Raw genomic sequence first — 19742 nt, forward strand, 5'->3', positions numbered from 1 at the left:
TGGCGTTTGCTTAAACTTTTATTTTGCAACATAAAAGCTTTTCAACAATTGGCTTAAACTTGATTTATGCTTCACAGGGCAACCTAAAACACTGGACCTCCTCATTTTTATCTAATTTTTGGAAGCCAACTGTAATTGCTCTAATGAGAATAAGCAGCAGCGTTGAATTAGAGCCTCAGTTAAACCGTGTTTCTGCTACAGTAGTGCTCGTCAGCGTTTGTGTGACCTTAGCAGAAAGAGGCTGATTAAATCCACAGACCCTTAATTAAACCACAAGCTATTACTGAAAAAACTGACTCTATTTGCTACTTTTAGTGAGCTAAGTCTTTGCAGAGACACTAGACTTTCCACCGATGTTTTCATTATGAGGTGTTAGTAAAAAACAATAAGCTCTGGTTCATGCAGTCTGGCTTTATGAAAGACATTAACATTTTAGTGCACTAAAGCACCTCCAGAATGGCTTTACAGTGTAGGAAAGATAATGAGCTATTTTACAAATTAACATGATTTGAAGTTATGCAAAAATCAAAATTGAATGCTTACAAAAGCACATAAACATGGGGACTGCTGAGCACTCATTAACAAAGTCAAAACAAGACTTTAAGACCAGATATTATACAGGGGGAAAAAAAAAAAAAAAAAAAAAAAAACAACCATCAAATCAAATGTCCCAATCCATGACATTGAGGAAGCCCATCCGACAGGTTCTTCCTAATGTCGAGGGAAGCTGTGAAACCTCAGCGACAGTGAATGTGACTGCGAGTTACTTGCCATGGTGGTAGAACCTCTGCCCGCTCTGGCTGTGGGGGAGGAAGCTGTGGCGAGGAGCACCCTGGGGAGAGCTCTGGAACGGGGCCTGCAAGCAGAAACACAGAAAGAAATAGTATTTGTTGATAAAAAATTATTGTCTGAAGCAGAGGTTCTCATAAAGATTGATGCCATGTAACTCCTGATTTCAAACAAAAGGTGGCAGCATTGTCAGTGTGTTGTAAATACTGAATTATCTGACATCTTAAAATGTCAAATTGTTTTTGGGAAAAACTTGGTAACCAGTTTTCTAAAACTTTCAATACATAATAAACGCAACACAAATTGCTTGGATGGACACATAAATCAATGTTATGGAATAAACAAATCTGTTTATTTCACACTGGAGAAAAAATTTTACTGTTAACTACTGGTAACTGGAAGCTGTTGATGTCATTAAGCTTCTCAGTTCACTCTAATCTGATTGGATGCACTTGGAAAGAACAGGACTATACATTGTTGGTCCTGCTTTGTCACCCTGTGTCACTTGCGCTGTCAGCTGAGCACAATTAATGATGAAGAGAGACAAGTCAGTGAAAAGGGCTTCATGTAAAAAGCTGTCTGTTTTGAGATTTCACCTTTGCAGTGGGAATTTGGACCGCCATTGAGGGTGTGGGCAAAAGTCCAGAGGCAGAGGGATGCATGGCCGGTGGATGCATCGGCCTCAAAGCACCCTGTGAGACACAGAATGAAGGTTTGTAATCAGGTAAAATCATATTACTTCAATCTGACTGCTTCAACTATTTGGCAATATTTAATTTGGGTCCTCACAATCATTTTTAACTCCTGTGGTTAAATTTAGACTTACACAAAATGCAAATAATAAAAAAAAAAACAAAAAAAAAAAAACAAAACTTTATTTGGTGTCAAAAGTGAATGAAGCTATCAGTTAACTCTATATTCCCTTTAATGTCGTTAACAGTCAGTAAAATCTAATGAAAATATGTGACTTTCAAAAGTTCTTACAGCATCAGTAAAGCCTGACTGTTGGTTGGCATGTTCCAGTTGTTTCTGAAGGGGTATTCCTGCTCCAGGAATGAACCCTACAGGAGACACACAAGTTGTTATTTACCTTTTAGAGCATCTTTAGAACCTGCATTTACGTCACTTTGCATTTACTCCGTCATTTATTCTAGCTGTGGTTGACCAGGATTAGTATTTCTGAGAGGTCTGAAGCAAGTGAAGTAAATACATGGTCAACTTACCAGGCTGTGAGGTGAAATGACTGTGGACGGCATAGCCAGGTTGTTGGTGGGGAAGATACTGCATGGCCTGAAATGCAGATGCGCCTAAGAGCAAATGAAAGCAAATTCAAAATATTATGAAACCCAAAGATGATATCAATGAGAAACAAATGCTTGAAGTTGGGAAATAAAATCCCATTTATGAAAGAAGGAGAATTTCTATTTTATGCTATTCAAGTGAGCATTTGAGCAACTGCATGGTTCCTTCTATTGCAGATGATGTGCAAACCCTTTTAATGAAGCAGACGGATTCCTGTACCTCTGATCTGAGAGCTGCTTGCGAAACTGACAGGGACAGATGGTCCAGGGGCGTACGTGGCAGGATGCTGGGCCTGGGCCACTCCATAGGGCTCATGGACCCCTTGGCCCCCACTGAACTGCCCGTGCTCTGCTGAGCCAGAGCTAAAGCCAGGTGTCTGATAGTGACGTGCCTTAAAGAGGACAAGGAGAAGAATTACTGGTCCCCAAATTTCTTTACAAATGACATAGCTCTCCAGATGTACACCACATGTACACTGGATATATGAGATTGAACACAAACAAAGCAACATTTTAGCATACAAAAACAAAAGACACGAAAAGGAAGAAGTTACTTACTGGAATCACAGCAGCTGGAAACAGCTGTTTGCTACGTTCACCAAGCAGCGCACCAGGTCGACTGTGGCTGACTGGGCTGCCTGTGAGAGGGAAGGGGGAGAATCAGCTGAATTTCCCTAACCCTAACCCACACTGCCCAGATGAGGTCAAGCGACACACAGAACCTGAGAGGTATCTCACCCTGAATGCTTAGGAGGTGTTGTCCTGCATGCATAGGAAGACTGGGTTGGTAGCTGGCTGATGTCAGCGTGGTGATATCACTAAAGAGAACAGGGGACACAGAAATTTCACTGAATACAAGAAAAACACGGCCTTAAAAACTCTGTTTCTAATTAGATACACTACCTCTGCTCCTTTCTGCGTCTCTTTTCCTCTTCATGAAGAACTTTCTTGAGCTGTAAGAAGAGCTGGTGTTTCTCTTCTTGGAGCCCTTGGAGTTTCTCACCCATCTTCATTACCTTAAGTTTATATTGGGGTTGGGATTGTCATACATTTTACCATATAATGTTAGCCCAACAGTGAAAAAGGCATATATGTGGAAGCACAGGCTGCAAAGAAACATCAATTTTATATATAGTACAAATAACGTTCCCAACCTGTTCTTTGGTTTCCTCCAAGGACATCCTCTCCTCTATTTCTTTTGTCCGCTTCCTCTCTTCCTCCTCCTTCATCTTCTGCTCCATCATTTTGTCCACTTCTTCCTCCTCTGAACAATGATATTCATTAAGTTCAGTGGTCCAGATGGTCATAATGTCACTTATTTAAATAAAACTCATTTATAAAGCTTGCTGCATTAATTTTTTTGGTTTAAGATATTTGTCAGTAAGAAAAAACATCAAACACTTTTGTACAGTGTATTACAAATTGAAATAATAAAAGTGGTTGGATTGTTTTTGCATTCACTGCTCAATATGAATACATCTGTACATCTCCACCTCTTACGTTGTGACAGACGAAGTGTACCTGAATTTTGTGCAGGTTCTTTGTCATCCAGGTCTGAAAAGTTGAATCTAGAGGCACTGGACGCTTTCAGCAGTCCTGGTGGCCCTGTACTAAACTTTCTCAGCGTCCATCTGAATGGGAAGTTCATAAGTACATCCACACCCACCGTACCTTGTCTCTTGCGCTCCCTCTCCCTCATAATGTGCTTGTGGAGGGCTCTGGCCATCGCGTTGGACAGCTTGGGTCTCTCCAGCAGGGCGGGCATGGTGACAGGCAGTGGGGGGGCCAGCTGGCGTGGATGCAAATGTCAGATTACTGACAGATTAGATAACTTCTGCGATGACACAAGACTTAGAAAATGTGTCCTTCTGGTATATTTTCAGCTGACTGGTGGTGTAACTTGTGACGATAACACATGTGTAACATGCTAAAGGGCCTAGCTGCCACTCCGATGACTGCTAAGTTAGCATTGTTAGCTTTAGCTACGGTTAACTGACAATATATTGTAGGGTCTGCTTAATTTGCATAGTCTTATGCTCAAAATAAAACATTAAAAAGCTCAGATATAAGCTTCTGCGACATTATTTATAAACACATCCGACAGAAAGCGCTGTTGAAGTTAGCTAGCTAATTAGCGCCTACACACTTTATGGCATGTATTCTAACGTTACTGTGGTGCAGAAACGAAAAAATAAATATCTTACTTTTGTTGCTTTGTGGGTCGTTTAATAAGAATCTAACCGCCTTGAGGTTTACAATTTGAGCCCAGTGGACTGTATCTAGGTCAGCCAAACAACGAAAAATCGAAACTTCTTAACAAAATATAAACACACTAAGAGGTTCTCGGCCCGGGTGAGAAGCTTTCGCTTCCGGTGTCAACGCTGGAGTCTGCGTTCCTTCCGAAGTGCATTCTGGGAATGGTAGTTTACATCTCGTTTAGGCAGCGGTGCGACGCCTATGTCGGTCTGTACTTACATAAAGTACGGCCACACAGTTAGTGCCCATGTAGACACAAAATATGTTTAAGTATAAACAGGCATATGCTGCTTTCGTTTCCTTTTTTAGTTACTAGATATTGAACTGGGAGCGGTCCAACTGGAGTCCTGGTTTTTGTGTAAAAACGCACACAGCTTATTTTAAAATGCCACTCTGTGCTGTGTTTATAAAACATCACATGCTTTTTCCCTGAATTGATTTTCTTTGCTGTTGGTCCCTTGACTCCACCTTTTGTGCAGTTATAATGCCTAAATGCGTAAAAAAGCCGATCTTATGTTAAGTACAATCTACTTCACAAACAAGAAAGACTTAATACTGGTGGCTTTGCAAAGTTTGGAAAGTCAAATTATCTGAGCGGGTACAGTATCTGATATGATTAACAGACTTGTCAAATTACAGGAATAAAGTCTCAGTGGGCTGAACTAAAATCCACCTCATACAGTCAGACTCGTAAGACAAATCCTATGAGTTATACAAATAAACTTCACACCTATTTCTGTTAGAAATATCAACTTTTCACTTAGGATAGGCTGCTCACAAGGTTAAAGAGGAATTTACAATACTATAGCAAGAGATTTAATAAGGACAAACACAGATTGCTTTTCATCACATTTTATCATGTATGGTAATGAGTGGAGAGAAAGAGCCAGTAATGCAGCTGTATACAGAGTTCAAATCTTATTTTTTTTTTAAAAAAAGAAGATAAACTTAAAAAAAAAGAGAAAAAAATTGCACTCAGCTTTACAATACCTTTAGAAATTAAGCCATCTAAAATTAACAATAATAACAACAATAATCATAGTAGCAGTCAACGGAATAGTCTTACCACTGAAAGCAGAGGATGATTGTTAAGTCTGAATTCTATTATACTCCTTGCTGGGATCAAATGCAGGGCAGCACACTTAAGTGTCATTTATAGACTTCAGTGAGTGGTGAGTTTTAAAAGAGAAATTATCTTAGCCACTTTAGTTTTTTATCTAGGAGAAGAACTGCTGCAAAACAGTTATCCTGTACTCTGCCAGAGACAACATTATCTGCATTTAGTTGGTTGATGCTATGTATTTACTACACTGAACTCAAAGCAGATTTCCCGCACAAATCAACAAATGTATACAACCAATAACCTAACTAGCTTCATTGCCAGTAAGAGCTGATTTGAACTCACATGCTGTGCGTTTCTTTCCGTCCACCCTGGAGTAACTATAGTTATGGCCTAGCTCTAATGTTATTTCATTACTGTTTCATAGTTTTTCCAGGTAAATATTATCAATTATGAGGCTAGAAAAATAACTGGCCATCAGACCACTTAACCAAAGTTGTTACTGAAGACTGGAGGCAAATACAATTCAGACTACAGAATAATAAAGACATAAATGGATGGGATAAGAGTGATGTATGGGTTGTGAAAGTGCATTTGACATATTTACTCTGGGAACTCTAGGCTGCTGAGCTGGATTTAATATTCAAATGAAGGACTGGTGGAGGTCTCAGAAAGGTGGGTAGTGGTTGGAGGGGGGATGGTAGTGGGATCAGATTTCCCTTTGGCTGTTCCCGTACACACTCTCATCACTGTAGGCAATGTAGAGGAAAAAGTCCTCTTCATGATGTTCCTTAGAAAGGGAGAGGGGAATGAGGTTAGTATGTTGTGAAAAAAAGCAAGGGGAAGCCAAACTAAATGCAGGCAGGAAAACAGAAGCTAATAAAGACTGTCTGAAAGATGGTCACTGTGGGAGAAAGTGAGTAAGTGAGTAACTTGCCTGGTACAACAGTCCCATGGTAGCTGAGGTGGGTGGAATGACGTTGTTTACAAAGAAGAAGAGAGCATCCTCAGCTCGCAAGTGGATTCTTTTCCGAATGAGGAAGTAAAACTGGCCCACTAAAACAAATGATGATACACAAGGCAAGATTAGATCAAGTTAACATATAACATTTTTGAAAGTGTTCAATGTTTACCTGTCAGGTCGGACGGGACAAGGTATTTCTTCTTGTCCAGATCTCCTATTCTGGCTTTTGGGGCTTTCTCCACGATTACCTAAAATAGAGAAAAACAAACAAACAATCAACCAAACAAAAACTATTGCACAATATGTCCTCCTGAGCAAAGACTGTGTTTTTGAGAAGTCCTTTAATAGTATGTTTCACCTTTATCAGAAAGAGGATCTGAGAAATTATCACTCAAGGAAGCAACAAATTTTGCAGTTGGTTACCTAGAAAGAACCAATATTTTCTGTAACAAACATTTTCATGGGACTTGTTCAATAGCAGCTGACTACATGCTAATTAGTATCTTACTATAGATTTAACAATTAATAACTGGAAAAAATATTTAAAAACTTATTTCAAGCAAAATGACTGACTTGTCCCAGCTTCTCAAACATGAACATTTACTGGTTTATTTGCTCCTCTAGAACACACACATGAACATCTTGGATTTTGGACTGTCGATCACGCAAAATATTGATTAAAAATTGTCAACTTCAAATGATCAGGGGAAGCTGCAGCAGTTATTATAGGCCAAACCTACAAATTAGATTATACTTCATCTTGGAACTGATATGGGATGTAAAATTAAAGGCAGTAAACCTAGACCGCTATCTTACTGTCATTTCTGAAGGTGCATTTTATATAGTGTCCTTTTTAACGACAAAAAAAAAAAACAAAAAAACAAAAAACTGGTTGGGATATCTACAAGACCCAGAACGACGTAAACAAGCGTCCTGTTTGTTGACACCAACTATTTTAAGGTGCGCTGCTCTTATCGTTTCCACATTCAGCCTAAAACCACACCGAGCCGACACATCAATCCAGCCTGTACAGTTACATCTTCTACTATAAGCCATGCAATCACATTATGATGATATTAATGTATTGTTGTGGGTCTTTGGTTGTGCTCTATCTGTAACATTGTAAAAATGTTAACTTTAGCCAAAAATGAAAACACGGAAGGATTACACGAAGCTTCTCGTAGCTGGCCTGCACAGTGCGGCCGACACTCTGGTTGGGTAACCTCTAGCGTTTACTAACGTGGCAGGCAACCTGGGTGAAATACAATACACAATAAACACACTGAACCGAACAAATATACTCTGACTTTGTGTTTTGTTGCCGTGTGTTACAAACAACTGTCTAAATGAGATATGTGGTGATAAAGCACGAGCTTAAGACAGCCGTCCAAATGCTAACAACACAGCTCGAGCCACGAAGCTAACGTTAGCCACTTACTGGTACCCTGTCCGGATACTTCTTCCTTATTTTCTCGCCTTCGGATCGCCTTTTCTCGAAGGGGTGCTCTTCTTTGTACTGAAACTTCATGGTTAAAAGAGATGACAGACAACACGTCGGTCACTCCGGGTTGGTATGGTAGCGGTCTGCGCAAGGAACGGCCCAAATCGCTGACACACACGACAAAAACAAACGATGCTAACTAGCGTTAGCTCCACACAGCTGTTTTCCTAGTGCGACTGTGGCGGAGGGATACAATAACAACATGACGTAGTGGAGAGTCAAGTTCGCAGGGTTAATTTGTCATTATTTTACACCCAATCAACATTTATTGTATATTATAGAACCACATTTTCTCGTGTAAAATCGGTTATATTGGATTAGTCGTTTCTAAGCAATTTAAAGACCCATTTTACGTGTATTGTTCTGTGGGACTATTTTATTTTGATCGACCGCTGAGCGTAAGGACGTTGGGCAGGGCAGTGAGGGGGCATGTGTCCTTGTCATATGACCGAGGCCCAGCGGTTATCGGCTGCGGAGCACAAACCGAAAAACACCAGCGATTTGGGAGAAAATGTGGCTTTATAATTTCAGGGCTCCCAAAAACCCGAGCCCGCACATACTTATTAGATCCTTATCAGGACGTGTGTATTCCCTCCGTATCCGCAGTTCGATGCGTTTTAATGAACGGCTTCGTTGGACATTTTTGGCAACTTCCGCTTAGTTAATGAGTTTGTTCCTGGTCCTCGTCACTCCACCTGTGCAAAATAAACACACCAAAACCAACAATATCGTCTCACTTAGCTAAAACCCTTTATTGAAAATCTATCAGTCAAAGCAATTTAGAGCCAAACTCCCTTTAAATTGGATCCAATCAAAACAGCTAATTATAACCTATGACAATAATTTCTAATCATTCCGGGTTTTATAGTGACTAGTTTAACAGCCACTAAATCAGCTGTTTTCTGTTTTAGGGTGCTAAAGGTTTTTGGAGATTAGAAAATAAAATATATGGTTGCATTTACTACATAAAGTAAGCCCCTAGTTGTCCCCTTCATTTAACATGTATATTGGCCAAGTGACTCACATCTCTGACTCATCCATCTCACTCATGTGATGTCTCCATGTGAGTCTTATGATGGGCGAATCTGTGTAAAGTGACAGTGACGTGAATTTAGAAAGTCCTCCGTGACCAAAATATTTACCAGTTGTTTTGAATAATACCACTTGTTCACTCAGATATAATGGATCCAGAGCTTAAAGTACATGAAAACTCCTAGCCCAAGTTAGTTATCCCAACATATCTTAAAATCCATTTACCATGAGTCCTTGCTGGTCTTGCTACAACCACATTGTGCAATCCAACCTTTTTTCTTTAGCATTGCTTTGCATTTAGAAATTAGACTAACCCTAACCCTAACCCTCCTTTGATGTCTCTCTCTGTTTATATCTGATCCAGACTACTTGTTAAAAAGTATTTTTGATGCTGATAACCCAAACTGCAACAAATGAACACAAGGTGACCTGCCACTGTCCACAAATGAGGAACCTTGACTGCCCTATCTCATTCTTGCATCTCCCACACTGGTATCTTGATGGCAGGAGGAATGTCATTTCTTATATTTTACCACCACAGATCTTAATTAATGATGTAGCATTTGTTTTTCTAAAAATAAATAACTTTTTCCAGGGTGAACCTCAGCTGCATAGGAAAGAGAGAAAAAAAAACAGCAAAGTGTTTACCAACACATGGTGTCTGCCATTTCAATCTTTCAAATTTACTTCAAACCATAATGAGGAGGTAGAGGTGTTGAGAAAACTGATATATACCACTATGCTCTTAGCTGACCGTAACACCTGCACCTGAATGATTACAATGAATGAACATGTCTAAGATTTACAGTTTTAGGGGGATCAAACTGCTTCTATACATGTGTACAATTATTTCACAGCTGTGACTAATCAGATGTGAAACCACTGATATCCATCTGCTACTTAGTGAACCACATGGCAAGCGCACCAAGGGAAAAAAAAAACTGTGAGAAATGCAATGGACAATTTGCACACTGACAAAGGAAATATATAGCTGTAAGGAACAAATGCACTGACTTTTCTTGTACAATTGTTCTTAAAGTGCAGTGGTGCTGCAATTGTGTAATCAGACAAAATACAAGTCTCACAGCTTTACACAAGTGCTTTGGGTGTGTGGCTCCCTGTGTAGACGCTGTCAGTGTGAGAAAGGAGACAGTATTTCAGTCTGGTGCTGAAAGATCTCTTGGAAAAGCATTTACCAAAATAGGTTGTCTTATGAGCAGCCAAAGAATATTGATTGGACCAGTGCAGTTTCCTGTTAGACCACATGGTGGCAGCATGTTATTAGTAGAGGTTGGTCTCACTTTTACATACAAGTTGGTTAGTGGGCCGACAAGCTCCAAAATGTTATATTAAAAGAAAACAAGCTGGATAGTAACTGGCCGATACTGACAAGTGTTTTATTAGTAACACAGACCTGGAGACAGAGCCAATAAGAAGCCGCTGTGAGCCTTAACAAGACTGACATTGTTCAGAAGGCATTTAAAGACAGAAGGTCTCATATTTGAACCCATACATTAAGGGGAGTGGGTAAAAACCAAAAAGGGAAGGCTGCAAATTTTAATCAAATACAAAATCAACTGCAACAAAAACAGAAGGGGGAAAAATTAAGTGCAATTCCTATTAGATGAAATCAGGATGGCATCGAATGGTCATGGGAAGAGTGAAATGTCATGGTATGCAGAAGTCATATTATCGTATATTATTGTGACAAAGAAACAATCAGATATGGAAAGGCGGCACAGCAGTCCACATATCATTACAAGCCTTATTTTTTTTTCTCTCACAACTTTTCAGTCAAGTTTTTATCACTGAGTCCCATGAGGAGCTTTGTGGAAAGAGTGATGGTTATGGCTGAAAAGAAGAAAAAAAAATCTCAGACTGCTCGGGTATTTGTCCAGAAAAAATGCCTGTGGATGGTATATTCCAAGCAGAAGTCCATCAATTATATCATGTAAGTTTATCCATTCTTGTTGGGGGAGGAATCAATGAATCACTGTTGGGGCATCAGTTTAATGTAAAAAGGGGCCGTTTTCATTTTTCTTCCTCTCAGTTGATCCAACAGGTTAACACAGTAAATTGATGAGACGTTTACTGAAATGAAACGTCAGGTGATGGAGAGGAAGCAGAATTAATAATGTGGAATTGTCTTTGTTGCTTTGCTGATGCCCCCCCCCACCAAAATCTTCAAAAAAGTTTAAAAAGGGCTAACGAACTCAGCAAGCATACTCCGACTCAGGTACACAAGTTCACCTCCATACGCACACAGTCAGTATCAGGAGCGATAAGGCAGAGAGGCTCCATTTTGTTTTGAGAAAAAAAAAAAATACAAATAAAGAATCAAGAAGAAAAAAGGTCAAGGTGGCTCCCCCTCCCTCCCCAGTACTGTCTGGGATCTGGTGATCCCATACTGTTCATCCCGTGGTAGGCGGTCACCCCAACCCTCATCTCCTCAGGACACGTCTGAGAGGCTCAGAGAGGGCTGGTGGGTCGTCTGTTGGGGAATGGAGGGCAGGGAGAAAACCGGCAGAGAGGAAGAGGCTGGTCAACAAGTCCCGCCCTCTTTATTCAGCCAATCACCAGAGCCGGTGCTGGTGGAGGTTTCGACTGAGGACGGAACGGACATCAGCAGTGAACCTAAGACACACAAGCACAATTTAGCTTCAAATTAAAATTACAAATTGTGTTTTTCATCCCATGGTATGTATGCGTATATGTATGATATAAAACAGATAGATATCCTGTTAATACAAGAGCATATGAGTTGCTGTTAGAATATTTTTTTAAGGCTTGTCAGACTAGCCAGCAAGCAGGTTGCTCGAGCCTTCAGTTCATATCCAGACCCCATATCTGTATCAACCTTTTCATCTCCCTCTTGAAAAGAGTGCAAGGCCCGGAGGATGTCTTAAAGGGCAACATTGGCAATTTTTTGTTCTGTGGTTGCAGCAGAACAGTCAGTTTGAAGCTGAAAGGTTTGGTTGCTGGAGAACACCTGATATACGATAGAGTAATAATCAGGCTTTACACCATGCCAGGTAGATGGGAACATGAACAGAAAAAATCTTACCAGAAACAACTTTTATGCATGTGTGTACCTTCAACTAAAGTAATATTTGTTGCAGCAGACATTACCTTGCATCTCTTTTACAAACAGCCAACTAAACTCAGGTACCATTTTTAAGATTCAAGACAGCAGACAATAAATGATGGTTTGTCAGTTTTCATGCCTTTTACCTTAGTGCATCCAGCATAGGCAGCAAGTTAAGAAGTGCTGTGTCACTAGGGTCGCTGAACCAGGACTTAATGGGTATTGCATTGTCTGGAGGGTACAAGGCAGACAGTCAGCCATGTAAAGGAAATAAACATACAATTTTATGCTGCTCTGTAAAAGAGGTCACTGAGTGTTAGAAGGCAGCAGATTTAATGCAGTGTTATAGCATTTACAATGCATTTGCAGTGAGAAGAAATGGCTCTGTTTTGTCTTCTTTCTGGCTCATCACAATGTTGATCTGAGTACGACGAAGACTCATTTCAGTGTGTTTGTAACATGCATGTGCACTAAATATACAACATACACCCAGTTCAATATATACCTCTACCTGTTTCCACCGTAATTAAGTTTTAACCACATCACAAAACATTTGGATACACTGTGGTGGAAAGCTGTAAAGTTGAGTTCACAAGTAACTAATCACTCTTGCTGAAACCACTCAGGAGTTCTGTTGCTACATTCCTACTTAGTCAGGTCTGACCAGAAAGTTATGGTGACTAATTCTATTTGATGTCAGCAAAATGAAGACACATATTGACTCAATTTCCAGATTTCTCTTCACTTTTGATAAACACCTCAAAATGAGTCACTATTACAATTGAAAAGTACTATAAATAAATGATGAATGGCTCTTGTTTCAAATGTCAAGTTAAAATCAAGATAATATGGTGAAGGCAAAACTTGACTTGCGCTATTTAAGTTTGCAATTATGAGTTTGTGATGATTTAAAGGCCAAATTTGTCAGTTCATTTCAGTGGCGCCCTCACTTTATTGTCTCTTAAAAGGAACTCTTTCATAGTTCCTAAATTAACATTCACATTTTTTAAAGCAGACCAGTGACTAGGAAAAAAACCCAAAACACAGTGGCTTTTCTAAATAATTGGCTCCAGTTACTTACTGTTGGACACATATGTTCCACACATGTTATACATGAGAGCAAAATGCTAAGGGAAAGAGTGACGTACATGTGGGTGCGAGTCTTACCTGGATGGCTTCGATAAGCACCAGGCGAGTTGTCCAAAATGACAATACTGGACAGGTCATCGTGTACTACAGACAGGTCTTTAATATAACTACCTAGATCCAATGTACAATGCTGTCAAAAGAAACAAAACAAAGTGAATGACTTCATCAAAGAGCAGGAAGACACAGATTATGGAAACTGTTCTGAGCAGTACTTGTCTGTAGTATCTGCGTTTCAGGATGTTCCTGTTGTTGTCCAGCTTGTCTGCCACTGCTGAGCCGTAGATCTCCATACTGGCTGTGAAAACCACCAGCTCGTACCACTGGCTTACCTGTGCACACACACATAGTACACCACATACAATAGTGTAACTACACAAGCTTCACACTCTGTTCCCTAAATCAGGAGGGATCATAATCCAAAACAAATATGGGTATATTATATTAGGTAGTGAGACTGTAGTACAGTGGAGAGGGCTGGGAAAGATGACAGAGAGGATTAAAAAGTGACCTGGGAAAAACTCAGATAATTATGTTTTTTGTTCACAGAGTGCTTCCCTATTCACTAATCTAGGATAGAAATGCAGAGACTGGCTGACACTCACCACTTCTAAAAAGAAGTCAACATGTGGCCTTTTATGTACGAAGAATCTGACTGGGTGCTTATCAATGACGACCTGTGTGGAAAGGAAACAGTTCATTCAGGAAAAAACCAAAAAAAAAAACGAAAAACGAAATCTAAAACGGAATGGATTTGTGCAAAGCTTGCACTAAAGCTCATACTTTGAGGATAAAATCTGGCGGTGTGCCAGGTCTCACTGTGGGTCTAAGGACCCCGTCATGGTGAGAGTGGATCAGCGTTTCATCAAGGTCCAGAACCAGAATCTTCCTCTTTACTGCATCTGTTTGTCAGACAATATGAACATGATGTACAGATGTTCAGAACATGTATACACACAAGGAACCACATTATCAGGAGAAATGAGGCTACACAGGAAATTACACTACAGATTGAAAGAAACCATAACTTGGTTATTATAAAATCTGAATATACACACACTTCATTTTGAAACCATACCTTGCTTATTTATTTTGAGGCCTTGTGTGACCTTATTACTTTCAGCTTGTGAGAGACTGGATTTCATAATTTCACTCACCAGCAAATACCATTTATGTAAGACTAGAGGAAAATGAATCACTCATTCAGCAGAGACTGGATGTGTGTCCAGCTGAGGTCTGGAGTTAGTTGAAAGAAACAAGTAAAGTAGAACTAGAAAACAATCCATCCTCTAAGTGAAGTGCATGCTTTTGAATGAAGTCTCTGCGGACATAAAGGAAACTCATTCAGAGCTGGCACACCAGCCTATGATATCATTAAGTGCTACTTTTAACATTTCTATGTCCTCTCCACTTCCATGTTTTGTTATTATTAGTATCCGGGCAGGAAACAACTGCTCTACTTATTCAACATTCCACACTCTTAAGTTCATTGTGACATTTATGTGTAACAGTGTAACTTAGTGTCTTACTCAAAAGTTCTTTAGCTAACAAACGGGGTACACTTGCACATTAAATATCAAGCATGGGCTCATTTATTCATTTATTCTTCTTTGGCTTTTAATTGCAATGATGCAAGAATGCCTGGCCGTATTTTTTTTTTTTTTTTTTAAACCAAATTTCGCTCAAATTTCTCCTATGTTAAAAATAACCACAAATAGGTTTACTAAAACTTGGCATCTTGCCATGTCATCCACTTAAATAAGTGCAGGATAAAACACAGATATGAAATTAAAAATGAATAGCTTGTCTGAGGTATAGAGAAGGGGCGCCATAAGAGCCCTATCAAGTCTGGCTGAACTGGTGATGATTGAAAATGAAGATACTACTGAGAAAGGGGTGCAAAAGTCTGTTGCTGATCACTTTTGTGTCTGTGAAATTATTTGAGTGTCAAACCATACCGGTTTTACTTCTACTGAAATCTTCACATTCTAAATGGTGAAATAGTGATTCAACTCCATACTTTCTGAAAGATAAACAACATTTGCTCATGCAAAAGTGTGCATTAAGCCAGAGACCTGCATCTGCTATAGTTTTTCAAGTACCTTTACCTTTCTTTGGTTTTCAAAAAGGCCACTGAGAAATGGAAAACAATCATGTACTCACTGAGTCTGTTTCTGGAGACAGGCGATAGAGGCAAAGTGTCGTATCGCACCGTCTGATACTGGATTATCTGCAAATGATCAAGAAAATTCAGGCAATTATTATGAGGTCACACTGTTAAAACAACATACTGAGATGTTAAATTTACAATCAAAGGTTTTGATTATAGATAATGTGAACTACATTTTCAACAAGTACAGAGAGAGCCCAAACATTTTAATCTCCTACTGTTTTTCCTAATTTCCAAGGAAACAACATCTACTATGATTTTACAGAGAAGCCTTTTATCAGGGTTTCGGGTATCCTTAAGGGCATGAAAGAAGAGCGGCTTTATCTAAATATTACTGCTGCAAAAAGAGAACTAACTGTGCCATGGATGATTGGACTAGACAAAAAGGCCACTAGCCTTTTTAGGTCTTAAAAACCTTTAAATAGTGTCAACTTTAAACTTCAATCTCAGCCTAAGACAATACATTCGTGGGCCATCAACTCTCATCTTTCAGAGACTGAACAGAGCACTACATACTGGAAATAACTTGGTTGTGTCCACCCTGCAGCCTCTTCTCACTAACTTCCTTGCTCTGCACTAGTCAAATTAATGACAGAGGATCCTTTCCAGTGCCACGCTTGCCCAGGGGCTCTGCACTTTTCTTCTTGGGGTTATTTTTGTCCCCCCAGCTGTCAGTTGGTGTCAGCAGAGCATGGGGGCACACATGGAAAGGAAAACTTGCAGGGTGACTTTGACTGAGCCTGGGCTGCTTGGTACCAAAGCCTAGGACTGGTCCTCCTTCTCTGTGTCCGCTGCCCACTGCTGCCTGGCAGAGGTAGCTCTGGGGAAGCCTATTGGTGGCAGCAGCTGCTGGGCACCATGGGGAGACCTAACCCTCAACTCAGGTCATTGCACCTCCAAGAGTGTCCATCTGGACCTAAGCCCTGAAACTCAGACTTAATCCTTTGCCTGCAAACTAGTGCTACAACTAACAACCCATGCTTCAATTAATTTCACTCTTTTGACTAACAACCAAAAAAAATCTTCAGCAATCTTCAATCAATTCATAGTCACAGGAGAAAAGCACAACACTATACAACTGACCTGCAACTAACACATTTTTTGATTTAGTCCCAGAGCCCACGTTGATGTAATCAGCTCCATAAAAATCATATCAGCCTTACTATAACATAAATAAATAACAAAACTAAATAAACAGGGAGATTTTCACTATTTCCTTTTTTTATCAAGGCAACTACATTAATGATTAATCATGACAATAGTTTGGCTAAATTCTCATTACTATCACCTACTCACGTTGGGAGATCTGTGTTGATTAGCTAATTATTCCACACTCAAACACACATTGTTACTTTATCATGCATGAGATAATGACCAGCGACACTGTTGTTGGTAAGATTCATAAACAACCATTTAATCATCCATTGACTCATACAAACGTGCTTCGGATTATGACCTGCTTCATAATCCAATAGAGCTTTTATTGATCCAAATTTTTGGATCAAGTCATTTAATGTATTGTGGTCAACTAAAAGAGAAAACATCTTGCAGTTTATCTCATTCACACACTTGAATTACTAAAGCTATTCAAGATGGAGAAACAAATTGAGGGTTATTGAAATCTATTAACGCCTTTGTTTTAAGAGTTACTAAAATGTATTGGACGCAATGTGCTTGTCACAACTATAGTTCATCAAGTCATCTGACATGGTTTACTTGGTCGCCATCTATAGACCTGCCTATATAACAATGCTCTCCCTGGATCATGACATTGTTCCAGTGCATCACAGATTGTAAACAACAGAGCTAAACTGTGAGTGAGAATAGGAAAAACAGAGGGAGAGAAACAGAACAGTACGCTCCCTGTGCTGACATAATCCCTCTCACTTCAGCCATAACATGGCTGGACTTTCTGGCCTGTTGACAACCTGCAAGTGTTACTGCCACAGAATAAACTTCAGACAACCCTCAAACAGAAAGATGATTTCAACACACCGGGCACTCCACCAAGCTTTGTTGGGTTGATACAATGCTAGTTTCAAAGTCCATTCATATTACACCACATATGCATGTCTACTAACGGCAGCAAAAACACCCGAGTATGTGTCTAACTTAGAAACAGTCAACTTCTTCCATACGAAATGCCACATTTATTGTAGAGGCATTTGTGAGCAACTGAAAGTGGCCTGCTGGCTTCTGCTGGCTGCACCTTGAACTAACCAGCTGGATGTACATTTCCACTTTATGCAATTGTTGGGTCAGCCCTACATTCCCATAGTCTCATCATATACACACAGTCATGTATGCGAATGATGAAAGCTGAAAATGCCTTAGTTGTAGCAAGTCTTTGGATTCCCTGGGTTTCTTAATTATCACTGATAACTGCAATCTGAAGCTTTGTATTTTGTATTAATTGAAAGAAGATGTGACAGCCATCAGACCATTTTATGACTTTTCATGAACTAAATTTTTGATAAACTAATTCAAACCCAAAAATCAAATCATATTCAACCAAAAATGAATCATTTGTTCAAGCTGTATTATACAATCTCATGACACCTGTGCATCTCTTGGCTAAGGCCATGTCTGTGAACTGTTCATTATTCTGAAAATAGTACAGTAAGAAATTTGCCACGTTGAAGTGGGAGATTTAAACTACTAGGGTAGGATGTATCCCTCAATTTTTTTGTATTTGTGAAAATCGTCGCTGTCGACGCACAAAATTAGACTGAACCTTCGGGTAACCTTGCTCTACTAACTGAGCTCCTCTTAAGACGGAAGTATTATGAAAACATTATTGTGTGAGCAATGGGAATGTAAGCCATGACTTTACTCACTTGTCACAGAAACACAGCACGTATCAAATACCAGGGATGTACATTTCCAGCGAAAATAGTACTTTGAACAGACGATCGTCCACCCCACTTCGACACTGCACACCCGACAGGACATACAGGGAAGTGGGACGCTGTTCTGCTGTTTCTTTTTAATTGAAGACAAGAGTCTACCCAGCATCTCTTGAAAAAACACTGAACAGATAGGGCCTATTTCTCTTCCATGGGATTAATTCATACTAACTGTACTTGAGGTGACTGGAGGTGTCACAAACTCAAAAAGAAAAAGGTACGTGAAATGGCACTAATAAGGCACGAATGTGTAAAATAAAGGCCTTATTTCATATAATATCAAGATATTTCTGGGTGCTGCTGAGCACAAGGTAAATACCAATGAAAACCCTTTATAAAGAAAAAACGATAGTCACATTATTGACTCGAATTATTGAAAACGATTTCCCATCCCTTCCAAATGTATTTGTATCCCGGTCTCACCGTTCGTAGGTGCTTCCTGAGGATGTACATGATGAAGCCCCATATTCTGGACGTTACGCCGAGAAAAGTGCGGATGCCAAGTAAACACTGCCGGGTCTTCAGCATGTTGATAAGCACGCAAAGACCCCCAAAGCAATTCAACTTCAATACTCCGTTGATAGCTCGCTTCGCCCCCGAAGTTGTAGGGGGGACCTGACGGGACCTGCTTGCTAGTGAGTCAAAATCCGTCTTTAACCAAAGCCGCCAAACTAGCGATTCAAATTAACAAGAGGCCAAGCAAACGTGTGAGTACCTCGCTCTGCACACTTGTGGCCCAATTATCAGTAAATATGGTGCATTCTCATCGTCACTGTGAAATACAAACGTGGACGTGGTCAAAAAAAAAAAAAGAAGCTGCGGCACGATGACTGCTGCTGTATGGACCTTTAGCACGCAGCTAGTTGACAAGCTAGCTCAGGAGCTAGCTGTGCACCAACTAACGTTAGCTAGTAGCCGCCGAGCTACTGCTAGCTCGACAGGGTGACCACCTTGAACCTTGGACAAAAAATACCCCACAAAAAACTGTGGGGCCGCTCGCTGTCAGGCGCTGCTTCAAAGCCACTTCCCTGCCTGCGGCGTCCGATGAGAGACAGCTTTGCGAAAGTTCCACAAAAGTCTACCGGACCGGTTAAAATCTGTTTGTAGTCCAGAGGAAATCCGGAATGAAACTGCAAGCCGCCATCGCCGCCTTGCCGTCACTTCCGCGAGAAACCCCGAGGTGGCGCGCGGCACGCTCACGTGGAAAGAAAACAAACAGACGTGGACGTGCGAAGTCCGTTTGAAGCCGCACCAGAAATGAGCCCCTCCGTCATTTATCTGAACTTATTCTGTAATTTTAAAGTTTTAGAGCTTTAAGCTCGTCTTTCTCTTGTAATCTAACGCGATCTCTCTTATGTGTCTACTTAGTCCTGCTTTCATTTTCACCGTGGCCTAACTACTGTCAGTGGGCCCCATTGACCCCCCCATTCAAAGTTGTTAGATAGTAAAATACCTTTTACACGTTGTATGTTACAGTATTTGGCAGGAAAAGGTCAGTTAAGTCTCACCAACTGCAACATTTTGCCACACCT

At 40.2% G+C, this 19742-nt stretch overlaps 3 protein-coding genes across 3 annotated transcripts; all 3 read right to left on the minus strand.

Annotated features, from left to right (window-relative positions):
• Positions 1–3: 3 nt before the first annotated feature.
• On the minus strand, positions 4–4465 carry gps2 (G protein pathway suppressor 2). Its single transcript, XM_029526588.1, has 11 exons — positions 4295–4465; positions 3762–3879; positions 3245–3354; positions 2994–3106; positions 2829–2908; positions 2649–2728; positions 2311–2482; positions 2013–2096; positions 1774–1850; positions 1386–1481; positions 4–856 (listed from the first exon to the last, which is right to left on the minus strand). Exons 2-11 carry the CDS (start codon positions 3853–3855, stop codon positions 764–766), a joined length of 999 nt encoding a protein of 332 aa, XP_029382448.1. The 5' UTR covers positions 3856–3879; positions 4295–4465; the 3' UTR covers positions 4–763.
• Positions 4466–5182: 717 nt separating this feature from the next.
• Positions 5183–8042, minus strand: gabarapa (GABA(A) receptor-associated protein a). Its single transcript, XM_029526189.1, has 4 exons — positions 7809–8042; positions 6540–6618; positions 6344–6462; positions 5183–6196 (listed from the first exon to the last, which is right to left on the minus strand). Exons 1-4 carry the CDS (start codon positions 7896–7898, stop codon positions 6116–6118), a joined length of 369 nt encoding a protein of 122 aa, XP_029382049.1. The 5' UTR covers positions 7899–8042; the 3' UTR covers positions 5183–6115.
• A 2237-nt stretch (positions 8043–10279) lies between these two features.
• On the minus strand, positions 10280–19361 carry ctdnep1a (CTD nuclear envelope phosphatase 1a). Its single transcript, XM_029526789.1, has 8 exons — positions 18634–19361; positions 15298–15364; positions 13918–14036; positions 13740–13811; positions 13350–13466; positions 13156–13267; positions 12135–12219; positions 10280–11537 (listed from the first exon to the last, which is right to left on the minus strand). The coding sequence occupies exons 1-8, from the start codon at positions 18736–18738 to the stop codon at positions 11477–11479; spliced, it is 738 nt and encodes a 245-aa protein (XP_029382649.1). The 5' UTR covers positions 18739–19361; the 3' UTR covers positions 10280–11476.
• Positions 19362–19742: the final 381 nt, after the last annotated feature.

This window comes from Echeneis naucrates, chromosome 18 (assembly GCF_900963305.1).
Source record: "Echeneis naucrates chromosome 18, fEcheNa1.1, whole genome shotgun sequence".
Taxonomy (NCBI): domain Eukaryota; kingdom Metazoa; phylum Chordata; class Actinopteri; order Carangiformes; family Echeneidae; genus Echeneis; species Echeneis naucrates.